Raw genomic sequence first — 27,312 nt, 5'->3', positions numbered from 1 at the left:
ATCATTATCATTAAATGATTGGAAACTCAACACAGCCATGACATTATATCCTTTACAAGTGTACATCCACATTTGACCACCACTGTATCATATCCTACACCTTACAGTAAAATATTATTATCGTTAAACTCTTGTTTTGTCGGACGTTTGAAGCTCGCCTTGCTTCATGGCGGCCACGTTACGCAATAACACCGCACATTGTAAACATCAGGACAGGAAATTGCAGGTGTGTTTGTGAGTGGGCGTGGAGGTAAATACAGCCGGCCCACACACACACACACACACACACACACTCACACACACACACACACACACACACACACACACACACACACACACACACACACACACACACACACACACACACACACACACACACACACACACACACACATCAGAGCAGGTGAAGTAGTGATTATTTCTGCACGCACACACACACACACACACACACACACCTGCACATCTGAGGCGACAACACCAGGTAAGTAGAAACTTGTGGTCTTGTTGTTGTTTTCCTGGATGTCTGCTATCTCAGCAACAACTATCAAACTCTCACACAAAAGTCCAACTTTGCTGGGCTGCCACCATGTTGTGTTTTTAGAGCCACCTTAGCGTGTGGAAGCAGGTCGCTGCTAACGTCTTCACTGCTTTAATTGAAACGGAACCAGTCCTTCCTGTTGCTGCTTTTTCCCTCGGTCTTCAAAGGCATCACGGCTGCTCCCTTTTTTCCTGCCTCAAAGATCACTTTTCATGCCTCCATTTTTTTGTTACATTTAAGAGGTGTGATGTCGACATTTATTATTAAAAAAAAAAAAAAAAGCTTACTCGGCAGGAGTAATTGCAATAAATACATAAATAAGTACACATATTGTATTGTGTTTGGTTCTATTTATTGGAGTTCAAAGGTCTTCAACGTAAGAAAAGAGTAAAAGTGAACTGTTGGCCTGCTTCTTATCAGCTGACTTCACCTCATGATGGCAACTCTGATGCCACATTTGTCTTATGTAACTACTTACATACGTGCTGATACATCTACTTACATACATGCTACATAGATTGACTTAAATACTGCAAATGCTACATACATTTACTTACATACATGCTCCTACATGTACTTACATATATAATACATACATACATGTACTTTCATACATATTACGTATATCTCCTTACGTACTGTACATGCTACATATATTTATTTACTTATATACGATGCAACATTTACTTACATACATGCTGCTACATGTACTTACATATATAATACATACATTTACTTACATGCATGCTACATACATTTACTTACATACATTCATTTACTCACATACTGTACATACTACATACATTTATTTACTTATATACGATGCAACATTTACTTACATACATGCTGCTACATGTACTTACATAAATAATACATACATTTACTTACCTACATGCTCCTACATGTACTTACATATATAATACATACATACATGTACTTACATACATATTACGTATATTTCCTTACGTACTGTACATGCTACATACATTTATTTACTTATATATGATGCAACATTTACTTAGATACATGCTGCTACATGTACATACATAAATAATACATTTACTTACCTGCATGCTACATACATTTACTTTCATACATTCATTTACTTACATACATACTACATACATTTACTTATATACTGTACATGTTGCATTCATTTACTTACTTATATATGATGATGTATTTACTTACATACGTGCTGCTTCATTTACTTACATACATAATACATACATATACATGCTACATACATTTACTTACATACGTGCTCCTACATGTACTTACATATATAATACATACATACATGTACTTACATACATATTACGTATATCTCCTTACGTACTGTACATGCTACATACATGTATTTACTTATATACGATGCAACATTTACTTACATACATGCTGCTACATGTACTTACATAAATAATACATACATTTACTTACATGCATGCTACATAGATTTACTTACATACATTCATTTACTCACATACTGTACATACTACATACATTTACTTATATACTGTACATGTTACATTCATTTACTTACTTATATACGATGTTATATTCACTTACATACATGCTGCTTCATTTACTTACATACATAATACATACATATACATGCTACATACATTTACTTACATACGTGCTCCTACATGTACTTACATATATAATACATACATACATGTACTTACATACATATTACGTATATCTCCTTACGTACTTGTACATGCTACATACATTCATTTACTTATATATGATGCAACATTTACTTACATACATGCTGCTACATGTACTTACATAAATAATACATACATTTACTTACATGCATGCTACATACATTTACTTACATACATTCATTTACTCACATACTGTACATACTACATACATTTATTTACTTATATACGATGCAACATTTACTTACATACATGCTGCTACATGTACTTACATAAATAATACATACATTTACTTACATACATGCTCCTACATGTACTTACATATATAATACATACATACATGTACTTACATACATATTACGTATATCGCCTTACGTACTGTACATGCTACATACATTTATTTACTTATATACGATGCAACATTTACTTACATACATGCTGCTACATGTTCTTACATAAATAATACATACATTTACTTACATGCATGCTACATACATTTACTTACATACATTCATTTACTCACATACTGTACATACTACACACATTTATTTACTTATATACGATGCAACATTTACTTACATACATGCTGCTACATGTACTTACATATATAATACATACATTTACTTACATGCATGCCACATACATTTACTTACATACATTCATTTACTCACATACTGTACATACTACATACATTTATTTACTTATATACGATGCAACATTTACTTACATACATGCTGCTACATGTTCTTACATAAATAATACATAAATTTACTTACATGCATGCTACATACATTTACTTACATAAATTCATTTACTCACATACTGTACATACTACATACATTTATTTACTTATATACGATGCAACATTTACTTACATACATGCTGCTACATGTACTTACATATATAATACATACATTTACTTACATGCATGCCACATACATTTACTTACATACATTCATTCACTCACATACTGTACATACTACATACATTTATTTACTTATATACGATGCAACATTTACTTACATACATGCTGCTACATGTACTTACATAAATAATACATACATTTACTTACATGCATGCTACATACATTTACTTACATACATTCATTTACTCACATACTGTACATACTACATACATTTACTTATATACTGTACATGTTGCATTCATTTACTTACTTATATACGATGAAGTATTTACTTACATACGTGCTGCTTCATTTACTTACATACATAATACATACATATACGTGCTACATACATTTACTTACATACATGCTCCTACATGTACTTACATATATAATACATACATACATGTACTTACATACATGTTACGTATATCTCCTTACGTACTGTACATGCTACATACATTTATTTACTTATATACTTTTACTTACATACATGCTGCTACATGTACTTACATAAATAATACATACATTTACTTACATACATTTACTTACATACATACTACATACATTTACCTGAATACTGTACATGTTGCATTCATTTACTTACTTATATACGATGCTACATTTACTTACATATGTGCTGCTTCGTTTAACTACATACATAATACATACATATATATCTCCTTACATACATACTACATACATTTACTTACATATATACTACAAACCCCGTTTCCATATGAGTTGGGAAATTGTGTTAGATGTAAATATAAACAAAATACAATGATTTGAAAATAATTTTCAAGCCATATTCAGTTGAATATGCTACAAAGACAACATATTTGATGTTCAAACTCATAAACTTTATTTTTTTTGTGCAAATAATCACTAACTTTAGAATTTGATGCCAAGGATATCGCCACATGGGCTCAGGAACACTTCATAAAACCACTGTCAATAAATACAGTTGGTCGCTACATCTGTAAGTGCAAGTTAAAACTCTACTATCCAAAGCGAAAGCCATTTATCAACAACATCCAGAAACGCCGCCGGCTTCTCTTGGCCCGAGATCATCTAAGATGGACTGATGCAAAGTGGAAAAGTGTTCTGTGGTCTGACGAGTCCACTTTTCAAATTATATTTGGAAACTGTGGACGTCGTGTCCTCAGGAACAAAGAGGAAAATAACCATCTGGATTGTTATAGACGCAAAGTTGAAAAGCCAGCATGTGTGATGGTATGGGGGTGCATTAGTGCCCAAGGCATGGGTAACTTACACATCTGTGAAGGCACCATTAATGCTGAAAGGTACATACAGGTTTTGGAGCAACATATGTTGTCATCCAAGCAACGTTATCATGGACGCCCCTGCTTATTTCAGCAAAACAATGCCAAGCCATGTGTTACAACAGCGTGGCTTCGTAGTAAAAGAGTGCGGGTACGTTCCTGGCCCGCCTGCAGTACATACCTGTCAACCATCGAAAATATGTGGCGCGTTTTGAAGCGTAAAATACGACAACAAGACTGTTGAACAACTTAAGCTGTACATCAAGCAAGAATGGCAAAGAATTCCACTTTCAAAGCTTCAACAATTAGTTTCCTCAGTTCCCAAACATTTATTGAGTGTTGTTAAAAGAAAAGGTGATGTAACACAGGGGTGAACATGCCCTTTCCCAACTACTTTGGCACGTGTTGCTGCCATGAAATTCTAAGTTAATTATGATTTGCAAATCATTGTATTCCATTTATATTTACATCTAACACAATTTCCCAACTCATATGGAAACAGGGTTTGTATATTGACTTACATCCATGCTCCATTTACTTACATACAGTACATGCTACACACATTTACTTACATACATGCCACATACATTTACCTAAATAAATGCTAAATACATTGACTTACATACATGCTACACACATTTACTTACATACATGCCACATACATTTACCTAAATAAATGCTAAATACATTGACTTATATACATGCTACACACATTTATTTACATACATACTACATACATTGACTTATATACTTGCTACACACATTTACTTACATACATGCTGATAAATGTACTTACATACATGTTACCTACATTTACTTACATACATGCTACATACATTGACTTATATACATGCTACATACATTGACTTACATACATGCTACATACATTGACTTACATACATGCCACATACATTGACTTACATACATGCCATGTACATGTAATTAAATAAATGCTAAATACATTGACTTACAAACTTGCTACATACATAGACTTACATACATTTAGTTACTTACATGCTACATACATTGACTTACATACACGCTACATACATTTACTTACATGCTACATACATGCCACATAAATTTACTTAAATAAACGCTAAATACATTTACTTGCATACATTTACTTACTTACATGCTACATACATTGATTTACATAAATGCTACATACATTGACTTACATACATGCTACATCCATTTACTTACATACATGCTACATACATTGACTTACATATATTTAGTTACTTACATGCTACATACATTGACTTACATACATTTAGTTATTTACATGCTACATACATTGATTTACATAAATGCTACATACATTGACTTACATACATGCTACATCCATTTACTTACATACATGCTACATACATTGACTTACATATATTTAGTTACTTACATGCTACATACATTGACTTACATACATTTAGTTATTTACATGCTACATACATTGATTTACATAAATGCTACATACATTGACTTACATACATGCTACATCCATTTACTTACATACATGCTACATACATTGACTTACATACATTGACTTACATACATGCTACATCCATTTACTTACATACATGCTACATACATTGACTTACATACATTTAGTTACTTACATGCTACATACATTGACTTACATACACGCTACATACATTTACTTACATGCTACATACATGCCACATACATTTACTTAAATAAACGCTAAATACATTTACTTGCATACATTTACTTACTTACATGCTACATACATTGATTTACATAAATGCTACATACATTGACTTGCATACATGCTACATACATTGACTTACATACATGCTACATACATGTCACATACATTTACTTAAATAAGTGCTAAATACATTTACTTGCATACATTTACTTACTTACATGCTACATACATTGATTTACATAAATGCTACATACATTTACTTACATACATGCCACATACATTGACTTACATACATACTACATACATTGACTTACATACATGCTACATACATTGACTTACATACATACTACATACATTGACTTACATACATGCTACATACATTGACTTACATACATCGACTTACTTACATGCGACATACATTGATTTACATACATGCTACATACATTGACTTACATACATGCTACATACATGTCACATACATTTACTTAAATAAATGCTAAATACATTGACTTACATACATACTACATACATTGACTTACATACATGCTACATACATTGACTTACATACATGCTACATACATTGACTTACATACATGCTACATACATTGACTTACATACATCGACTTACTTACATGCGACATACATTGATTTACATAAATGCTACATACATTTACTTGCATACATGCTACATACATTGACTTACATACATGCTACATACATGTCACATACATGTACTTAAATAAATGCTACATACATTGACTTACATACATGCTACATACATTGACTTACATACATGCTACATACATTGACTTACATGCTACATACATTGACTTACATAAACGCTACATACATTTACTTGCATACATGCTACATACATTGACTTACATACATGCTACATACAGTTATTTACACTCATGCTACATACATTTACTTACATACATGCTGCTACATTTCCTTACATACATGCTGCTACATTTAGTTACATACATGCTACATGTATTGATCAACAAACATGCTACATACATTGACTTACAAACATGCTACATACATTGACTTACATACATGCTACATACATCCCGCATACATTTACTTAAATAAATGCTAAATACATTGACTTGCATACTTTCTACATACATTGACGTACATTGACTTACATACATTTACTTACATACATGCTACATACATGCCACATACATTTACTTAAATAAATGCTACATACATTGACTTAAAAACATGCTACATACATTGACTTACATACATTGACTTACATGAATTTACTTACTTACATGCAACATACATTGACTTACATACATGCTACATACATTGACTTACATACATTGACTTACATACATTTACTTACTTACTTGCTACATACATTGACTTACATAAATGTTACATACATTTACTTGCATACATGCTACATACATTGACTTACATACATGCTGCATACAGTTACTTACACTCATGCTACATACATTTACTTACATACATGCTGCTACATTTATTTACATACAGTACATGCTACACAAATTGACTTACATACATACTACATACATTGACTTACATACATACTACATATATTGACATTTACTTACATACATGCTTTATACATTGACTTACATACATGCTACATACATTGACTTACATACATACTACATACATTGACTTACATACATGTAACATACATTAACTTACATACATGCTACATACATTGACATTTACTTACATACATGCTACATACATTGACTTACATACATTGACTTACATACATTTACTTACTTACATGTTACATACATTGACTTACATAAATGCTACATACATTTACTTGCATACATGCTACATACATTGACCTATATACATGCTACATACATTTACTTACATACATGCTGCTACATTTATTTACATACAGTACATGCTACACAAATTGACTTACATACATACTACATACATTGACTTACATACATACTACATATATTGACATTTACTTACATACATGCTTTATACATTGACTTACATACATGCTACATACATTGACTTACATACATACTACATACATTGACTTACATACATGTAACATACATTAACTTACATACATGCTACATACATTGACATTTACTTACATACATGCTACATACATTGACTTACATACATTGACTTACATACATTTACTTACTTACATGTTACATACATTGACTTACATAAATGCTACATACATTTACTTGCATACATGCTACATACATTGACCTATATACATGCTACATACATTTACTTACATACATGCTGCTACATTTATTTACATACAGTACATGCTACACAAATTGACTTACATACATACTACATACATTGACTTACATACATACTACATATATTGACATTTACTTACATACATGCTTTATACATTGACTTACATACATGCTACATACATGGATTTACATACATACTACATACATTGACTTAACACATGCTACATACATGGACTTACATACATGCCACATACATTGACATTTACTTACATACATGCTACATACATCAACTTACATACATGCTACATACATTGACATTTACTTACATACATGCTACATACATCAACTTACATACATGCTACATACATCAACTTACATACATGCTACATACATCAACTTACATACATGCTACATACATTGACTTACATACATGCTACATACATGGATTTACATACATACTACATACATTGACTTAACACATGCTACATACATGGACTTACATACATGCCACATACATTGACATTTACTTACATACATGCTACATACATTGACATTTACTTACATACATGCTACATACATCAACTTACATACATGCTACATACATTGACATTTACTTACATACATGCTACATACATCAACTTACATACATGCTACATACATCAACTTACATACATGCTACATACATCAACTTACATACATGCTACATACATTGACATTGACTTACATACATACTACATACATTAACTTACATACATGCTACATACATTGACATTTACTTACATACATGCTACATACATTGACTTACATACATGCTACATACATTTACTTACATACATGCTACATACATTTACTTACATACATGCTACATACATTGACTTACATACATGCTACATACATTTACTTACATACATGCTACATACATTGACATTGACTTACATACATGCCACATACACACACTTGTGTTTCCCGAGCGTGCAGCCGACACTTGAACCAGGAGCGAGCGAAGCGGCCATTATTGAGGACTCCAAAGTGTTGTCGGGATGTTTGCAGCCGCTCTCATGAAACGTCACTAAAACATAATTTAAAAAAAGCTCACTAAAACAGATTGGATAACATTTTTTATTAAAATCGTTTTTGTTCACGACTCATATCAGGTACAAATGTTCACAAAGGGTGGCAGGGCTGGTAGAGCATTAGTGCGGCAAGGGAAAGGTGATGTGTTGTGTCCTTGCTGTGTGAGTTTTAGTGCAGCACGATGATGAATGGCACCAATAAAGATGCGTTCAAGAGCGTCAGCAGGAAGGCGGGCCTGCAGATATGGACCATCCACGTGAGTCGCCCAAGTCCCAGGCAAACGTTGCCACGTTTTATTGATGCTCTCCCATCCCGCCCGACAGAACCTGCAGATGGTTCCTGTTCCAGCCCAAAGCTACGGCAACTTCTTCGAGGGCGACTGTTACATCGTCCTGCACGTGAGGACTAAAACCAGAACCCTGACCTGACCCAAACTCGCCCCCCTCCTACAACCCCTCCGTGTTTGCTCCGCAGATGAGCGACGCCAAAAGCCCGGCGGCGGACCTCCACTACTGGATCGGGAAGACGTCCTCGCAGGACGAGCAGGGCGGCGCCGCCGTCTACGTCAGCCAGCTGGACGAACACCTGGGCGGGGCGCCGGTCCAGCACCGGGAGGTCCAGGGTCACGAGACGCCTCGCTTCAGGGGCTACTTCAAAAACGGCCTCATGTGAGTCTTCCAGCTGGGTCGGAATTGGAGCCTGTCGCCGGGCAGAATACGGCAAGAGTTTAAATTCGGCAAATAATCCCGTTTGGAAAAATATTGATGGGCCTGTTTGCATAATATGGGCCTGCTTGGCATCGATTAATACAAGATGAACCAGCCCAGGAGCCCCACATATGATGCGCCATCGGAAAGGTCTTAGGATCATTTCGTGTTACCATGGCAATGCTATTCACGAATAAACCAAAAAAAAGGGCCGATTGAGTTTTTCATCAAATTTTAACCTTTTTTGTCTATTTTGAGTCATATAACTTGGTATATGAAACATGCTAACTGTTTTTACTCATGCTGAATGTTAGCATTTTAATGTGCGCATGCTAAGGTTTTAGCTTAGAGGTCCAGGGCACAGATAGCAGGCCCTTCAAAATTTCCAGCGAGATGGCTAGCATGCTAACAATAACGTGCAAAATTTTTGCTCTATTTTCGCAACCGTTTACACCCGAGTTATAACTATGTGACATTGGTCACCTGTTAGCATGCAAACAATAGCATGCTGGCAAGTTAGCTTAAGCATGCTATGTTTTTCATTACATTTTTAAATTTTTTGTCTATTTTGAGTCATATAACTTAGTATATGAAACATGCTAACTGATTTATTGTCAACATTTTTACACATGCTGAATGTTAGCATTTTAATGTGCGCATGCTAAGGTTTTAGCTTAGAGGTCCAGGGCACAGATAGCAGGCCCTTCAAAATTTCCAGCGAGATGGCTAGCATGCTAACATTAACGTGCAAAATTTTTGCTCTATTTTCGCAACCGTTTGCACTCGAGTTATAAGTATGTGACATTGGTCACCTGTTAGCATGCAAACAATAGCATGCTGGCAAGCTAACTTAAGCATGCTAAGTTTTTCATAAAATTTTAAACTTTTTTGTGTATTTCGAGTCATATAACTTGGTATATGAAACATGCTAACTGTTTTCATGCCAACGTTTTTACACATGCTGAATGTTAGCATTTTAATGTGCGCATGCTAAGGTTTTAGGCCAGAGGTCCAGGGCACAGATAGCAGGCCCTTCAAAATTTCCAGCGAGATGGCTAGCATGCTAACATTAGCGTGCAAAATTTTTGCTCTATTTTCGCAACTGTTTACACCCGAGTTATAACTATGTGACATTGGTTACCTATTAGCATGCAAACGATAGCATGCTGGCAAGCTAACTTAAGCATGCTAAGTTTTTCATAAAATTTTAAACTTTTTTGTCTATTTTGAGTCATATAAGTTGGTATATGAAACATGCTAACTGATTTATTGTCAACATTTTTACACATGCTGAATGTTAGCATTTTAATGTGCGCATGCTAAGGTTTTAGGCCAGAGGTCCAGGGCACAGATAGCAGGCCCTTCAAAATTTCCAGCGAGATGGCTAGCATGCTAACATCAGCGTGCAAAATTTTTGCTCTACTTTTGCAACCGTTTACACCAGAGTTATAACTATGTGACATTGGTTACCTGTTAGCATGCAAACAATAGCATGCTGGCAAGCTAACTTAAGCATGCGAAGTTTTTCATAAAATTTTAAACTTTTTTGTCTATTTTGAGTCATATAACTTGGTATATGAAACATGCTAACTGATTTATTGTGAACATTTTTACACATGCTGAATGTTAGCATTTTAATGTGCGCATGCTAAGGTTTTAGGCCAGAGGTCCAGGGCACAGATAGGAGGCCCTTCAAAATTTCCAGCGAGATGGCTAGCATGCTAACATTAGCATGCAAACTTTTTGCTCTATTTTTGCAACCGTTTACACCCGAGTTATAACTACGTGATATTGGTTACCTGTTAGCATGCAAACGATAGCATGCTGGCAAGCTAACTTAAGCATGCTAAGTTTTCATCAAATTTTAAACTTTTTGGTCTATTTTGAGTCATATAACTTGGTATATGAAAGATGCTAACTGTTTTCATGCCAACGTTTTTACTCATGCTGAATGTTAGCATTTTAATGTGCGCATGCTAAGGTTTTAGGCCAGAGGTCCAGGGCACAGATAGCAGGCCCTTCAAAATTTCCAGCGAGATGGCTAGCATGCTAACATTAGCATGCAAACTTTTTGCTCTATTTTTGCAACAGTTTACACCAGAGTTATAACTATGTGATATTGGTTACCTGTTAGCATGTAAACGATAGTATGCTGACAAGTTAACTTAAGCATGCTATGTTTTTCATTACATTTTTTAATTTTTTGTCTATTTTGAGTCATATAACTTGGTATATGAAACATGCTAACTGTTTTCATGCCAACGTTTTTACTCATGCTGAATGTTAGCATTTTAATGTGCGCATGCTAACGTTTTAGGCCAGAGGGCCAGGGCACAGATAGCAGGCCCTTCAAAATTTCCAGCGAGATGGCTAGCATGCTAACATTAGCGTGCAAAATTTTTGCTCTATTTTCGCAACTGTTTACACCCGAGTTATAACTATGTGACATTGGTTACCTGTTAGCATGTAAACAATAGCATGCTGGCAAGTTAGGTTAAGCATGCTAAGTTTTTCATTAATTTTTTAAATATTTTGTCTATTTTGAGTCGTATAACTTGGTATATGAAACATGCTAACTGTTTTCATGCCAACGTTTTTACACATGCTGAATGTTAGCATTTTAATGTGCGCATGCTAAGGTTTTAGCTTAGAGGTCCAGGGTACAGATAGGAGGCCCTTCAAAATTTCCAGCGAGATGGCTAGCATGCTAACATTAGCATGCAAACTTTTTGCTCTACTTTTGCAACCGTTTACACCCGAGTTATAACTATGTGACATTGGTTACCTGTTAGCATGCAAACGATAGCATGCTGGCAAGTTAGCTTAAGCATGCTATGTTTTTCATTACATTTTTAAATTTTTTGTCTATTTTGAGTCGTATAACTTGGTATATGAAACATGCTAACTGATTTATTGTCAACATTTTTACACATGCTGAATGTTAGCATTTTAACGTGCGCATGCTAACGTTTTAGGCCAGAGGTCCAGGGCACAGATAGCAGGCCCTTCGAAATTTCCAGCGAGATGGCTAGCATGCTAACATTAGCGTGCAAACTTTTTGCTCTATTTTTGCAACCGTTTACACCCGAGTTATAACTATGTGACATTGGTTACCTGTTAGCATGCAAGCGATAGCATGCTGGCAAGCTAACTTAAGCATGCTAAGTTTTTCAAAAAATTTTAAACTTTTTTGTCTATTTTGAGTCATATAACTTGGTATATGAAACATGCTAACTGATTTATTGCCAATTTTTTTACTCATGCTGAATGTTAGCATTTTAATGTGCGCATGCTAACGTTTTAGGCCAGAGGTCCAGGGCACAGATAGCAGGCCCTTCGAAATTTCCAGCGAGATGGCTAGCATGCTAACATTAGCATGCAAACTTTTTGCTCTACTTTTGCAACCGTTTACACCAGAGTTATAACTATGTGACATTGGTTACCTGTTAGCATGCAAACAATAGCATGCTGGCAAGTTAACTTAAGCATGCTAAGTTTTTCATAAAATTTTTAATTTTTTTGTCTATTTTGAGTCATATAACTTGGTATATGAAACAAACTAACTCTTTTCATGCCAACGTTTTTACACATGCTGAATGTTAGCATTTTAATGTGCGCATGCTAAGGTTTTAGGCTAGAAGTCTAGGGCACAGAGAGCAAGCCCATCAAAATTTTTGCGGGAATTTTCTACTTATTCCTCATACTTCAACTTCCGCACATTTGTCTTACGATTCATACAAGACGAACCGACCAACGAGCCCCCACATATGTTATACCGTCGGAAAGGTCTCACTCGCGTCTACGGCCGTACTTTCACTTGGGAACATTTCGTGTTACCATGGCGACGCTACTCATGAATAAACCAAACAAATTAGCCAATTGAATGGGTACGCTCATTTTAATGGACGATTAAACGCCAAAAAGACTAGATTATCTCCTCTTGTAGCTCAGCCATACTTTCACTTTAACGTCTCATTTTGTTCACACACTTGTCTACTTTAACCCTGGCTAAAAAATTTTAACGTCCAATTTTTTGTTTTGGCGGGATGGCAATCGGCGTGCCATAGCTTGCTAGCATGCTAACATTAGCGTGCAAACTTTTTGCTCTACCTTTGCAACCGTTAGCACCATAGTTATAACTAAGTCACATTGGTCACCTGTTAGCATGCAAATGATAGCATGCTAGCAAGTTAGCTTAAGCATGCTAAGTTTTTCATAATTTTTTTAAATTTTTTGTCTATTTTGAGTCATATAACTTGGTATATGAAACATGCTAACTGTTTTCATGCCAATGTTTTTACACATGCTGAATGTTAGCATTTTAATGTGCGCATGCTAACATTTTAGGCCAGAAGTCTAGGGCACGGATAGCAGTTTCTCTTACGATTCATACAAGACGAACCGGCCAACGAGCCCCCACATATGTTATACCGTCGGAAAGGTCTCAGTCGCGCCTACGGCCGTACGTTTTATTTTTGCTATTTTTGCTATATAAAAACAAAAAAAAGGGCCAATTGAATGGCTACATAACTTTTTAATGGACACTTGCTCTGAGACAAACGGCAAAAAGACAAGCTCGCCTCCTCTTGTAGCTCAGCCATACTTTTACGTAACTCGGTGCTTAACGTCTCATTTTGTTCGCACACTTTCGACACAAGCTAGCCGAAAGCTTGCTTTAACATAAGCATGATATTTATTTTTAGCTAAATTTGCTTCCATTTACCCCAGAATCAAATAAATTGGTACGAGACACTTGCTAACGTTTTTTTCTCCGCTACTTCCACAGCCATAGACCTTACAGCCGTGTTGCTTGATATACGAGACATGCTAACTGTTAGCACGCCATCGTTAGCACACATGCTAAGTGTTACATTTTAATGTAACCATGCTAATGTTTTAGGCGAAACTCACGGATTCGGACACTCGGCACCGTCTCAAAAGTACAGGGTACAAATGGCAGACACATCAAAATTTCCGTGGGAATTTTCAAGTTTTTTTTCCATTGCTCTTCACCATAGCAACAGCATTGAAAGGTTGCCTCCCAGCCCACAATATAAAAAGCCAACCGCGTGATATATGACACAACTTTATTACTGTGGTACTAAACTTTATCAATCTTATCTCGTTTGTCACTGCAATAAATGGCATTCTATTTGCAGTATATCATTATATAGAATATGATTATTATTTCATTTAGTATCACATATTTTTATATCGTTATTACAGTGGGGCAAAAAAGTATTTAGTCAGCCAGCGATTGTGCAAGTTCTCCCACTTAAAATGATGACAGAGGTCTGTAATGTTCATCATAGGTACACTTCAACTGTGAGAGACAGAATGTGAAAAAAAAATCCAGGAATTCAGATTGTAGGAATTGTAAAGAATTTATTTGTAAATGATGGTGGAAAATAAGTATTTGGTCAACCATTCAAATCTCTCACTGATGGAAGGAGGTTTTGGCTCAAAATCTCACGATACATGGCCCCGTTCGTTCTTGCCTCAACACGGATCAATCGTCCTGTCCCCTTAGCAGAAAAACAGCCCCCAAGCATGATATTTCCACCACCATGCTTCACAGTAGGTATGGTGTTCTTGGGATGCAACTCAGTATTCTTCTTCCTCCAAACATGACGAGTTGAGTTTATACCAAAATGGATACATGGATGATACAGCAGAGGATTGGGAGAATGTCATGTGGTCAGATAAAACCAAAATAGAACTTTTTGGTATAAACTCAACTCGTAGAGTACAATAGTTAAGTACAGCAACATGTTTATATTATATTTTATAGTATTTATTGTACAAGGTTGTCTTTTTTACTGTATCACTATGTTACTGTTTAAGATGAATTACAGTGATTGAGTACAACAACATGTTTTTATTATTTATCTCTATCTTATAATGTATAATATTTACAATATAAAGTGACTACAGTGATTAAGTACAACAAAATATTTATACTATGTGTCAAACTGTAGAATTTGGGGTTTGGATTGTTTTTCCGAGGCAAAGGAAAGTTGGCACGAGCAAGACGTTAGTGTAAGTACATATTTATTTTTAATACTATAACAAAAAAAAAGGCAAACAAAATGCGCGCACAATGGCGGAGAACAAACCTGACTAGAAAACAAAACTAGCACTATGGCATGACTATAGACAAAAAAACAAAACTCAACAACTGTGACATAAAAAAAAACATAAACTTACCCGGCATGAGCAGGAAGGAAACTATGGGCAGAGGGATTTGCAGGCATGGCATGAAGGGAGTAGGGGTAAAGTCGCCAGGCTGACTTCCTGGCAACTTGCGGTTTAAATAATAGACATGATAATTGCAAACAGGTGTGAGACATGAGGACAAGGTGAAAACGAATGAGTTGGCATGGTAACAAAGCAAACAAGGAAGTGCAGGAACAGGAACTGAGTGTCCAAAAAACAAAACCCAACATGACCAAACAAAACATGATCCTATAGATGTGACACTATGTATTTTATTTTATACTGTAACTTTAAAAATAATAACAATAATGTCCATCCATCAATCTACTTCCGCTTATCCAGGAAATGGTACTATGGGATTTCAGGAAAACCGGGAATTTTTCAAGTTCTTAAACAAACTTGTTTTTTTGTCCTGACTAAATGTGAAATGAGTTTTCGCACTAAATAAAGGTTGGAAAAAAGGTTAGAAAAAAAACAAAAAAAACAGGAATTCCTAGAAATTAGTTGAACCTGGGAAAAATAATTTTTTGAATTTCCAGGATGAGTTGAATATTTTGGAGGTAGAACGGTTTGAATCGGCTGAAAAATGTGGGAACTGTGGAAGTTTGGAAAATGGCCAGTTCATTTTGAATGAGGAAAATGTCCTAAAAAAACTGTGAAATCTTGGAAATACGGGATTTTTTTTTTTTTTTAGAATTATTGAAAGAGATTACACAATTCTTGAACAGGCTGAATATTTTGAAGTTGGAACGGTTTGAATCGGATACAAAATGTGGGAGTTGTGGAACTTTGAAAAATGGCTCATTCTTTTCCATGGGAATTTCATGGAAATTTGTCAATTTCGGGAAAAGTGGTAACTTCTGGGAAAATTTTAAAAGACTTGAAGGTTGTGAATGAGTTGAATTGGTTGGTGTTGGAATTTTTCAAATCGGTCGAGAAATGTTAAAGTAGAAACATTTTTATCGGTATTGCGAAATTCCTGGAATTTCGGGAAAACTGTGATTTTTTTCCATTTCAAAAAGCATTTAGTTTTTTTTGTCCTGACTAAGAGGAATAGTTTGACAGTGAAACGGTTGAAGTGGGTTGAAAAATGTGGAAGGCTTAGTCCCCAGAAAAAAGGAGGAAATAGGGCTTTGGAAAACCAGGAATTCTGGAAAATCTTGGAAATTTTTTGACAGTGGAAAATAAAGTACCTTGAATTTTCTGGATGGTGGAATGTGTTGAAGGTAGAAGGTTTGAATAGGTTGAGAAATGTGGAAATGTTGGAAGTTTTAAAAATGGCCAATTCATTTTGAATGGGGAAAATGTCCTAAAAACTGGGAATTCTTGGAAATCCGGGATTTTTTTTTTTAGAATTATTGAAAGAGAGCACACAATTCCTGAACAGGCTGAATATTTTGAAGTTGGAACGGTTTGAATCGGATACAAAATGTGGGTGTTGTGGAACTTTGAAAAATGGCTCATTCTTTTCCATGGGAATTTCATGGAAATTTGGCAATTTCGGGAAAAGTGGTAACTTCTGGGAAAATTTTAAAAGACTTGAAGGCTGTGAATGAGTTGAATTGGTTGGTGTTAGAATTTTTCAAATCGGTTGAGAAATGTTAAAGTAGAACCATTTTTATCGGTATTGCGAAATTCCTGGAATTTCGGGAAAACTGTGATTTTTTTCCAGTTCAAAAAGCAACTTCGTTTTTTTGTCCTAATCAAGAGGAATGGTTTGACAGTGAAACGGTTGAAGTGGGTTGAAAAATGTGGAAGGCGTAGTCGCCAGAAAAAAGGAGGAAATAGGGCTTTGGAAAACCAGGAATTCTGGAAAATCCTGGAATTTTTTGAACGTGGAAAATAAAGTAGCTTGAATTTTCTGGATGGTGGAATGTGTTGAAAGTAGAAGGTTTGAATAGGTTGAGAAATGTGGAAATGTTGGAAGTTTAAAAAATGGCCAATTCATTTTGAATGGGGAAAATGTCCTAAAAACTGGGAATTCTTGGAAATTCCGTTTTTTTTTTTTTTAGAAATATTGAAAGAGAGCACAGACTTCCTGAACAGGCTGAATATTTTGAAGTTGGAACGGTTTGAATCGGATACAAAATGTGGGAGTTGTGGAACTTTGAAAAATGGCTCATTCTTTTCCATGGGAATTTCATGGAAATTTGGCATTTTTGGGAAAAGCAGGAATGTTAGGGAAAATATTAAAAGACTTGAATTTTCTGAATGAGGTGAATTGGTTGGTGTTGTAATTTTTCAAATCGGTCGAGAAATGTTGATGTAAAAACATTTTTAATGGTATTGCGGAATTCCTGGAATTTTGGGGAAACCGGGAATTTTTCCATTTCAAAAAGCAACTTTGTTTTTTTTGTCCTGATTAAGAGGAATGGTTTGACAGTGAAACGGTTGAAGTGGGTTGAAAAATGTGGAAGGCGTAGTCGCCAGAAAAAAGGAGGAAATAGGGCTTTGGAAAACCAGGAATTCTGGAAAATCCTGGAATTTTTTTGAACGTGGAAAATAAAGTAGCTTGAATGTTCTGGATGGTGGAATGTGTTGAAGGTAGAAGGTTTTAATAGTTTGATAAATGTGGAAATTTTGGAAGTTTAAAAAATGGCCAATTCATTTTGAATGGGGAAAATGTCCTAAAAACTGGGAATTCTTGGAAATCTGGAATTTTTTTTTTTAATTATTGAAAGAGAGCACAGACTTCCTGAACAGGCTGAATATTTTGAAGTTGGAACGGTTTGAATCGGATACAAAATGTGGGAGTTGTGGAACTTTGAAAAATGGCTCATTCTTTTCCATGGGAATTTCATGGAAATTTGGCAGTTTTGGGAAAAGCAGGAATGTTAGGGAAAATATTAAAAGACTTGAATTTTCTGAATGAGGTGAATTGGTTGGTGTTGGAATTGTTCAAATTGGTCGAGAAATGTTGATGTAAAAACATTTTTAATGGTATTGCGGAATTCCTGGAATTTTGGGGAAACCGGGAATTTTTCCATTTCAAAAAGCAACTTCGTTTTTTTTTGTCCTGATTAAGAGGAATGGTTTGACAGTGAAACGGTTGAAGTGTGTTGAAAAATGTGGAAGGCATAGTCGCCAGAAAAAAGGAGGAAATAAGGCTTTGGAAAACCAGGAATTCTGGAAAATCCTGGAATTTTTTTGAACGTGGAAAATAAAGTAGCTTGAATGTTCTGGATGGTGGAATGTGTTGAAAGTAGAAGGTTTGAATAGGTTGAGAAATGTGGAAATGTTGGAAGTTTAAAAAATGGCCAATTCATTTTGAATGAGGAAAATGTCCTAAAAACTGGGAATTCTTGAAAATCCTGGAATTTTTTTGAACGTGGAAAATAAAGTAGCTTGAATGTTCTGGATGGTGGAATGTGTTGAAGGTAGAAGGTTTGAATAGGTTGAGAAATGTGGAAATTTCGGAAGTTTAAAAAATGGCCAATTAATTTTGAATGGGGAAAATGTCCTAAAAACTGGGAATTCTTGGAAATTCCGTTTTTTTTTTTTAGAAATATTGAAAGAGAGCACAGACTTCCTGAACAGGCTGAATATTTTGAAGTTGGAACGGTTTGAATCGGATACAAAATGTGGGAGTTGTGGAACTTTGAAAAATGGCTCATTCTTTTCCATGGGAATTTCACGGAAATTTGGCATTTTTGGGAAAAGCAGGAATGTTAGGGAAAATATTAAAAGACTTGAATTTTCTGAATGAGGTGAATTGGTTGGTGTTGGAATTTTTCAAATCGGTCGAGAAATGTTGATGTAAAAACATTTTTAATGGTATTGCGGAATTCCTGGAATTTTGGGGAAACCGGGAATTTTTCCATTTCAAAAAGCAATTTCGTTTTTTTTGTCCTGACTAAGAGGAATGGTTTGGCAGTGAAACGGTTGAAGTGGGTTGAAAAATGTGGAAGGCGTAGTCGCCAGAAAAAAGGAGGAAATAGGCCTTTGGAAAACCAGGAAATCTGGAAAATCCTGGAATTTTTTTGAACGTGGAAAATAAAGTAGCTTGAATTTTCTGGATGGTGGAATGTGTTGAAGGTAGAAGGTTTGAAAAGGTTGAGAAATGTGGAAATGTTGGAAGTTTAAAAAATGGCCAATTCATTTTGAATGAGGAAAATGTCCTAAAAACTGGGAATTCTTGGAAATCCGGGATTTTTGGGGGGGGAATTATTGAAAGAGAGCACACAATTCCTGAACAGGCTGAATATTTTGAAGTTGGAACGGTTCGAATCGGATACAAAATGTGGGAGTTGTGGAACTTTGAAAAATGGCTCATTCTTTTCCATGGGAATTTCATGGAAATTTGTCAATTTCGGGAAAAGTGGTAACTTCTGGGAAAATTTTAAAAGACTTGAAGGTTGTGAATGAGTTGAATTGGTTGGTGTTGGAATTTTTCAAATCGGTCGAGAAATGTTAAAGTAGAAATATTTTTATCGGTATTGCGAAATTCCTGGAATTTCGGGAAAACTGTGATTTTTTTTCCAGTTCCAAAAACAACTTCGTTTTTTTGTCCAAATCAAGAGGAATGGTTTGACAGTGAAATGGTTGAAGTGGGTTGAAAAATGTGGAAGGCGCAGTCGCCAGAAAAAAGGAGGAAATAGGGCTTTGGAAAACCAGGAATTCTGGAAAATCCTGGAATTTTTTTGAACGTGGAAAATAAAGTAGCTTGAATTTTCTGGATGGTGGAATGTGTTGAAGGTAGAAGGTTTGAATAGTTTGATACATGTGGAAATTTTGGAAGTTTAAAAAATGGCCAATTCATTTTGAATGGGGAAAATGTCCTAAAAACTGGGAATTCTTGGAAATCTGGAATTTTTTTTTTTTTATTATTGAAAGAGAGCACACACTTCCTGAACAGGCTGAATATTTTGAAGTTGGAACGGTTTGAATCGGATACAAAATGTGGGAGTTGTGGAATTTTGAAAAATGGCTCATTCTTTTCCATGGGAATTTCAAGGAAATTTGGCATTTTTGGGAAAAGCAGGAATGTTAGGGAAAATATTAAAAGACTTGAATTTTCTGAATGAGGTGAATTGGTTGGTGTTGGAATTTTTCAAATCGGTCGAGAAATGTTGATGTAAAAACATTTTTAATGGTATTGCGGAATTCCTGGAATTTTGGGGAAACCGGGAATTTTTCCATTTCAAAAAGCAACTTCGTTTTTTTTGTCCTGACTAAGAGGAATGGTTTGACAGTGAAACGGTTGAAGTGGGTTGAAAAATGTGGAAGGCGTAGTCACCAGAAAAAAGGAGGAAATAGGGCTTTGGAAAACCAGGAATTCTGGAAAATCCTGGAAATTTTTTGACAGTGGAAAATAAAGTACCTTAAATTTTCTGGATGGTGGAATGTGTTGAAGGTAGAAGGTTTGAATAGGTTGAGAAATGTGGAAATGTTGGAAGTTTAAAAAATGGCCAATTCATTTTGAATGAGGAAAATGTCCTAAAAACTGGGAATTCTTGGAAATCCGGGGTTTTTTGTTTTTTTTAGAAATATTGAAAGAGAGCACACAATTCCTGAACAGGCTGAATAGTTTTAAGTTGGAACGGTTTGAATCGGATACAAAATCTGGGAGTTGTGGAACTTTGAAAAATGGCTCATTCTTTTCCATGGGAATTTCATGGAATTTTGTCAATTTCGGGAAAAGGGGTAACTTCTGGGAAAATTTTAAAAGACTTGAAGGCTGTGAATGAGTTGAATTGGTTGGTGTTGGAATTTTTCAAATCGGTTGAGAAATGTTAAAGTAGAACCATTTTTATCGGTATTGCGAAATTCCTGGAATTTTCGGAAAACTGGGATTTTTTTCCAGTTCAAAAAGAAAATTAATTTTTTTGTCCTAATCAAGAGGAATGGTTTGACAGTGAAACGGTTGAAGTGGGTTGAAAAATGTGGAAGGCGTAGTCTCCAGAAAAAAGGAGGAAATAGGGCTTTGGAAAACCTGGAATTCTGGAAAATCTTGGAATTTTTTGGAACTTGTAAAATAAAGTAGCTTGAATTTGCTGGATGGTTAAATGTGTTGATGGAATTTGTGAAAATTTGAAAAATGACCAAATCTTTTTGAATGGGGAAAAAATGTACCGGAAAACCTGGAATTCTGGGAAATCTGACATTTGGCTCAAGCATGGTTCTGGCTAAACAGGCGGCTTATGAGATTAGTTTTAAAAATTAAAATGTGATCATGATATTTTCTGTACAAACTGACTACCCTGATTAATTACAACAAACACAAATATAAAGACAACACTTTTGTTTTTGCTCTAATTTTTCACGATTTTCACAACATACACAAAAGACCTGTTCCTGTCTAAATCTATGTTAGTGAGCATTTCTTCTTTGCCAAGATAATCCATCCCACCTCACAGGTGTGGCATATCAAGACGCTGACGAAACAGCATGGTTATCGCACGGGCGTACCTTAGGCTGCCCACAGAAAAAAAACGTGCAGTTATTTCACACAGCACAATGCCACAGATGTTGCAGGTTTTGAGGGAGCGTCAGGATTGCCCACCAGAGCTGTTGCCCGTGATTTGAATGTTCATTTTTCTACTATAAGCCGCCTCTGAAGGAGTTTCAGAGAATTTGGCAGTACATCCAACCGGCCTCACAACAGCAAAACGGCCAAACAACCGCCTCAGACCGGCCCAGGACCTCCACATCCAGCAGGCATGATTGCCTGAGACCAGCCACCCGGACAGCTGCTGCAACGATTGGTTTGCATAAGCAAATAATTTCTGCACAAACCGATAGGAACCAGACGACAGTTCTCTTCATGGATGAATCCCAGTTTTCACTGTTCAGGGCAACCGGCAGACGGCGTGTGGGAGAGCGGTTTGCTGATGTCAATGTTGTGAATGGAGTGGCCCGTGATGGTGTTTTCAAAGCACACAGATACCGTGACAAGACCCTGACGAAACAGCATGGTTAGTGCACAGGTGTGCCTTAGACTGCCCACAATAAAAACATGCAGTTATTTCACAGAGCACAATACCACAGATGTTGCAGGTTTTGAGGGAGTGCGAAGTTGGCATGCCTACTGCAGGATTGCCCACCAGAGCATTCATTTCTCTACCATAAGCCGTCTCCAAAGGCGTTTCAGAGAATTTGGCAGTACATCCAACCGGCCTCACAACAGCAAACCGGCCAAACAACCGCCTCAGACCGGCCCAGGACCTCCACATCCAGCAGGCATGATTGCCTGAGACCAGCCACCCGGACAGCTGCTGCAACGATTGGTTTGCATAAGCAAATAATTTCTGCACAAACCGATAGGAACCAGACGACAGTTCTCTTCATGGATGAATCCCAGTTTTCACTGTTCAGGGCAAACGGCAGACGGCGTGTGGGACAGCGGTTTGCTGATGTCAATGTTGTGAATGGAGTGGCCCGTGATGGTGTTTTCAAAGCACACAGATACCGTGACAAGACCCTGACGAAACAGCATGGTTAGTGCACAGGTGTGCCTTAGACTGCCCACAATAAAAACATGCAGTTATTTCACAGAGCACAATACCACAGATGTTGCAGGTTTTGAGGGAGTGCGAAGTTGGCATGCCGACTGCAGGATGGCCCACCAGAGCATTCATTTCTCTACCATAAGCCGTCTCCAAAGGAGTTTCAGAGAATTTGGCAGTACATCCAACCGGCCTCAAAACCGCAAACCGGCCAATTTCAGCGGGCATGACCAGCCACCCGGACAGCTGCTGCAACAATTGGTTTGCATAAGCAAATAGCTTCTGCACAAACTAACAGGAACCAACATGCTCAGCCGACATGTCCCCCGTGGAGCATGTTTGGGATGCTGCGGATCGGCGAGTATGACAGCGTGTTCCACTTCCTGCCAATATCCAGCGACTTGGCACAGGAGGAATGGAGGAACATTCCACAGACCACAATCAATAACCCTAGAGTAGCCTGTGTGATAATTATGCGGTTTAATCAGCATCTTGATATGCTACACCTGTGGGGTGGGATGTATTAACTTGGCTAAGAATAAATGCTCACTAACACAGATTTGTCAACAATATTTGAGAGAATTAGGTCTTTATTTTATAATGAATATTATAAAATGATCAAGCACAGCAACATGCTGGCTGGAACTTTGTTGTACTTTTATGGCACTTTGACCTTTGCCGCATGTCTCCATAGCTACAAGAAAGGGGGCGTGGCTTCAGGCTTCAAGCACGTGGACACCAACGCGTACAATGTGCAGCGTTTGCTGCACGTCAAGGGACGGAAGCACGTGACGGCCAGCGAGGTGAGTTGGACGACGCCGCGGAAGTAACATGGTTGTTCTGTTTGTGCGTTGTCGTGACAACCACACGCTCGAGGCCGAAGGGCATTTCAGGGGTGATTATGAAGATATTAGTGTGAGTTCTGAGGGTTGTTCTGAGGTGACAGTGAACGTGTGTGTTGCCAGGTGGAGGTGTCATGGAGCAGCTTTAATATATGTGACATTAACGTGTGTGTTGCCAGGTGGAGCAGCTTTAAATTAGGTGACATGAAAGTGTGTGTTGCCAGGTGGAGCAGCTTTAACATAGGTGACATGAAAGTGTGTGTTGCCAGGTGGAGCAGCTTTAACATAGGTGACATGAAATTGTGTGTTGCCAGGTGGAGCAGCTTTAACATAGGTGACATGAAAGTGTGTGTTGCCAGGTGGAGCAGCTTTAACATAGGTGACATGAACGTGTGTGTTGCCAGGTGGTGCAGCTTTAACATAGGTGACATGAACGTGTGTGTTGCCAGGTGGAGCAGCTTTAACATAGGTGACATGAAAGTGTTTGTTGCCAGGTGGAGCAGCTTTAACATAGGTGACATGAAAGTGTGTGTTGCCAGGTGGAGCAGCTTTAACATAGGTGACATGAACGTGTGTGTTGCCAGGTGGAGCAGCTTTAACATAGGTGATATGAAGGTGTGTGTTGCCAGGTGGAGCAGCTTTAACATAGGTGACATGAAAGTGTGTGTTGCCAGGTGGAGCAGCTTTAACATAGGTGACATGAACGTGTGTGTTGCCAGGTGGAGCAGCTTTAACATAGGTGACATGAACGTGTGTGTTGCCAGGTGGAGCAGCTTTAACATAGGTGACATGAAAGTGTTTGTTGCCAGGTGGAGCAGCTTTAACATAGGTGACATGAAAGTGTGTGTTGCCAGGTGGAGCAGCTTTAACATAGGTGACATGAAAGTGTGTGTTGCCAGGTGGAGGTGTCATGGAGCAGCATTAATATATGTGACATGAAAGTGTGTGTTGCCAGGTGGAGCAGCTTTAACATAGGTGACATGAAAGTGTGTGTTGCCAGGTGGAGCACCTTTAACATAGGTGACATGAAAGTGTGTGTTGCCAGGTGGAGGTGTCATGTATCAGCATTAACATAGGTGACATGAACATGTGGGTTGCCAGGTGGAGGTGTCATGGAGCATCTTTAATATAGGTGACATGAACGTGTGTGTTGCCAGGTAAAGCAGCTTTAACATAGGTGACATGAAAGTGTGTGTTGCCAGGTGGAGGTGTCATGTAGTAGCTTTAACACAGGTGACATGAACGTGTGGGTTGCCAGGTGGAGGTGTCATGGAGCATCTTTAATATAGGTGACATTAACGTGTGTGTTGCCAGGTGGAGCAGCTTTAACATAGGTGACATGAAAGTGTGTGTTGCCAGGTGGAGGTGTCATGGAGCATCTTTAATATAAGTGACATTAACATGTGTGTTGCCAGGTGGAGCAGCTTTAACATAGGTGACATGAACGTGTGTGTTGCCAGGTGGAGCAGCTTTAACATAGGTGACATGAACGTGTGTGTTGCCAGGTGGAGCAGCTTTAACATAGGTGACATGAACGTGTGTGTTGCCAGGTGGAGCAGCTTTAACATAGGTGACATGAAAGTGTTTGTTGCCAGGTGGAGCATCTTTAATATAGGTGACATGAAAGTGTGTGTTGCCAGGTGGAGCAGCTTTAACATAGGTGACATGAACGTGTGTGTTGCCAGGTGGAGCAGCTTTAACATAGGTGACATGAACGTGTGTGTTGCCAGGTGGAGCAGCTTTAACATAGGTGACATGAACGTGTGTGTTGCCAGGTGGAGCAGCTTTAACATAGGTGACATGAACGTGTGTGTTGCCAGGTGGAGCAGCTTTAACATAGGTGACATGAACGTGTGTGTTGCCAGGTGGAGCAGCTTTAACATAGGTGACATGAACGTGTGTGTTGCCAGGTGGAGCAGCTTTAACATAGGTGACATGAAAGTGTTTGTTGCCAGGTGGAGCAGGTTTAACATAGGTGACATGAAAGTGTGTGTTGCCAGGTGGAGCAGCTTTAACATAGGTGACATGAACGTGTGTGTTGCCAGGTGGAGCAGCTTTAAATTAGGTGACATGAACGTGTGTGTTGCCAGGTGGAGCAGCTTTAACATAGGTGACATGAAAGTGTGTGTTGCCAGGTGGAGGTGTCATGGAGCAGCTTTAACATAGATGACATAAACATGCGTGTTGCCAGGTGGAGGTGTCATGGAGAATCTTTAATATAGGTGACATGAACGTGTGTGTTGCCAGGTGGAGCAGCTTTAACATAGGTGACATGAAAGTGTGTGTTGCCAGGTGGAGCAGCTTAACAAAGGTGACATGAAAGTGTGTGTTGCCAGGTGGAGGTGTCATTGAGCAGCTTTAACATAGATGACATTAACATGCGTGTTGCCAGGTGGAGGTGTCATGGAGCATCTTTAATATAGGTGACATGAACGTGTGGGTTGCCAGGTGGAGGTGTCAGGGAGCAGCTTAAACATGGGTGACATGAACGTGTGTGTTGCCAGGTGAAGGTGTCATGTAGCAGCTTTAGCATAGGTGACATGAACGTGTGTGTTGCCAGGTGGAGGTGTCAGGGAGCAGCTTAAACATGGGTGACATGAACATGTGTGTTGCCAGGTGGAAGTGTCATGAAAGTGTGTGTTGCCAGATGGAGGTGACATGAACGTGTGTGTTGCCAGGTGGAGGTGTCATGGAGTAGCTTTAACATTGGTGACA

General features: G+C 37.3%; 1 protein-coding gene across 2 annotated transcripts in view; it reads left to right on the top strand.

Annotated features, from left to right (window-relative positions):
* The first annotated feature begins 272 nt into the window (after positions 1 to 272).
* The window catches only part of vill (villin-like), a 58,294-nt gene continuing 31,254 nt past the window's right edge, over positions 273 to 27,312 (top strand). Inside the window, exons 1-5 of one of the 2 annotated variants that reach the window (XM_061921269.1) lie at positions 273 to 481; positions 9,560 to 9,643; positions 9,711 to 9,785; positions 9,862 to 10,055; positions 24,450 to 24,558. In XM_061921269.1, the coding sequence (XP_061777253.1) occupies positions 9,569 to 9,643; positions 9,711 to 9,785; positions 9,862 to 10,055; positions 24,450 to 24,558 (453 nt within the window). In that variant the 5' untranslated portion in view covers positions 273 to 481; positions 9,560 to 9,568. Of the gene's footprint in view, positions 482 to 9,553; positions 9,644 to 9,710; positions 9,786 to 9,861; positions 10,056 to 24,449; positions 24,559 to 27,312 lie in introns of both variants that reach the window. The other variant, XM_061921270.1, reaches the window with a different exon arrangement.

Source organism: Nerophis ophidion, linkage group LG15, assembly GCF_033978795.1.
Source record: "Nerophis ophidion isolate RoL-2023_Sa linkage group LG15, RoL_Noph_v1.0, whole genome shotgun sequence".
Lineage (NCBI taxonomy): Eukaryota > Metazoa > Chordata > Actinopteri > Syngnathiformes > Syngnathidae > Nerophis > Nerophis ophidion.
The sequence above is the reverse complement of the archived record's forward strand: the minus strand, read 5'-3'. Positions and strand labels throughout refer to the sequence as shown.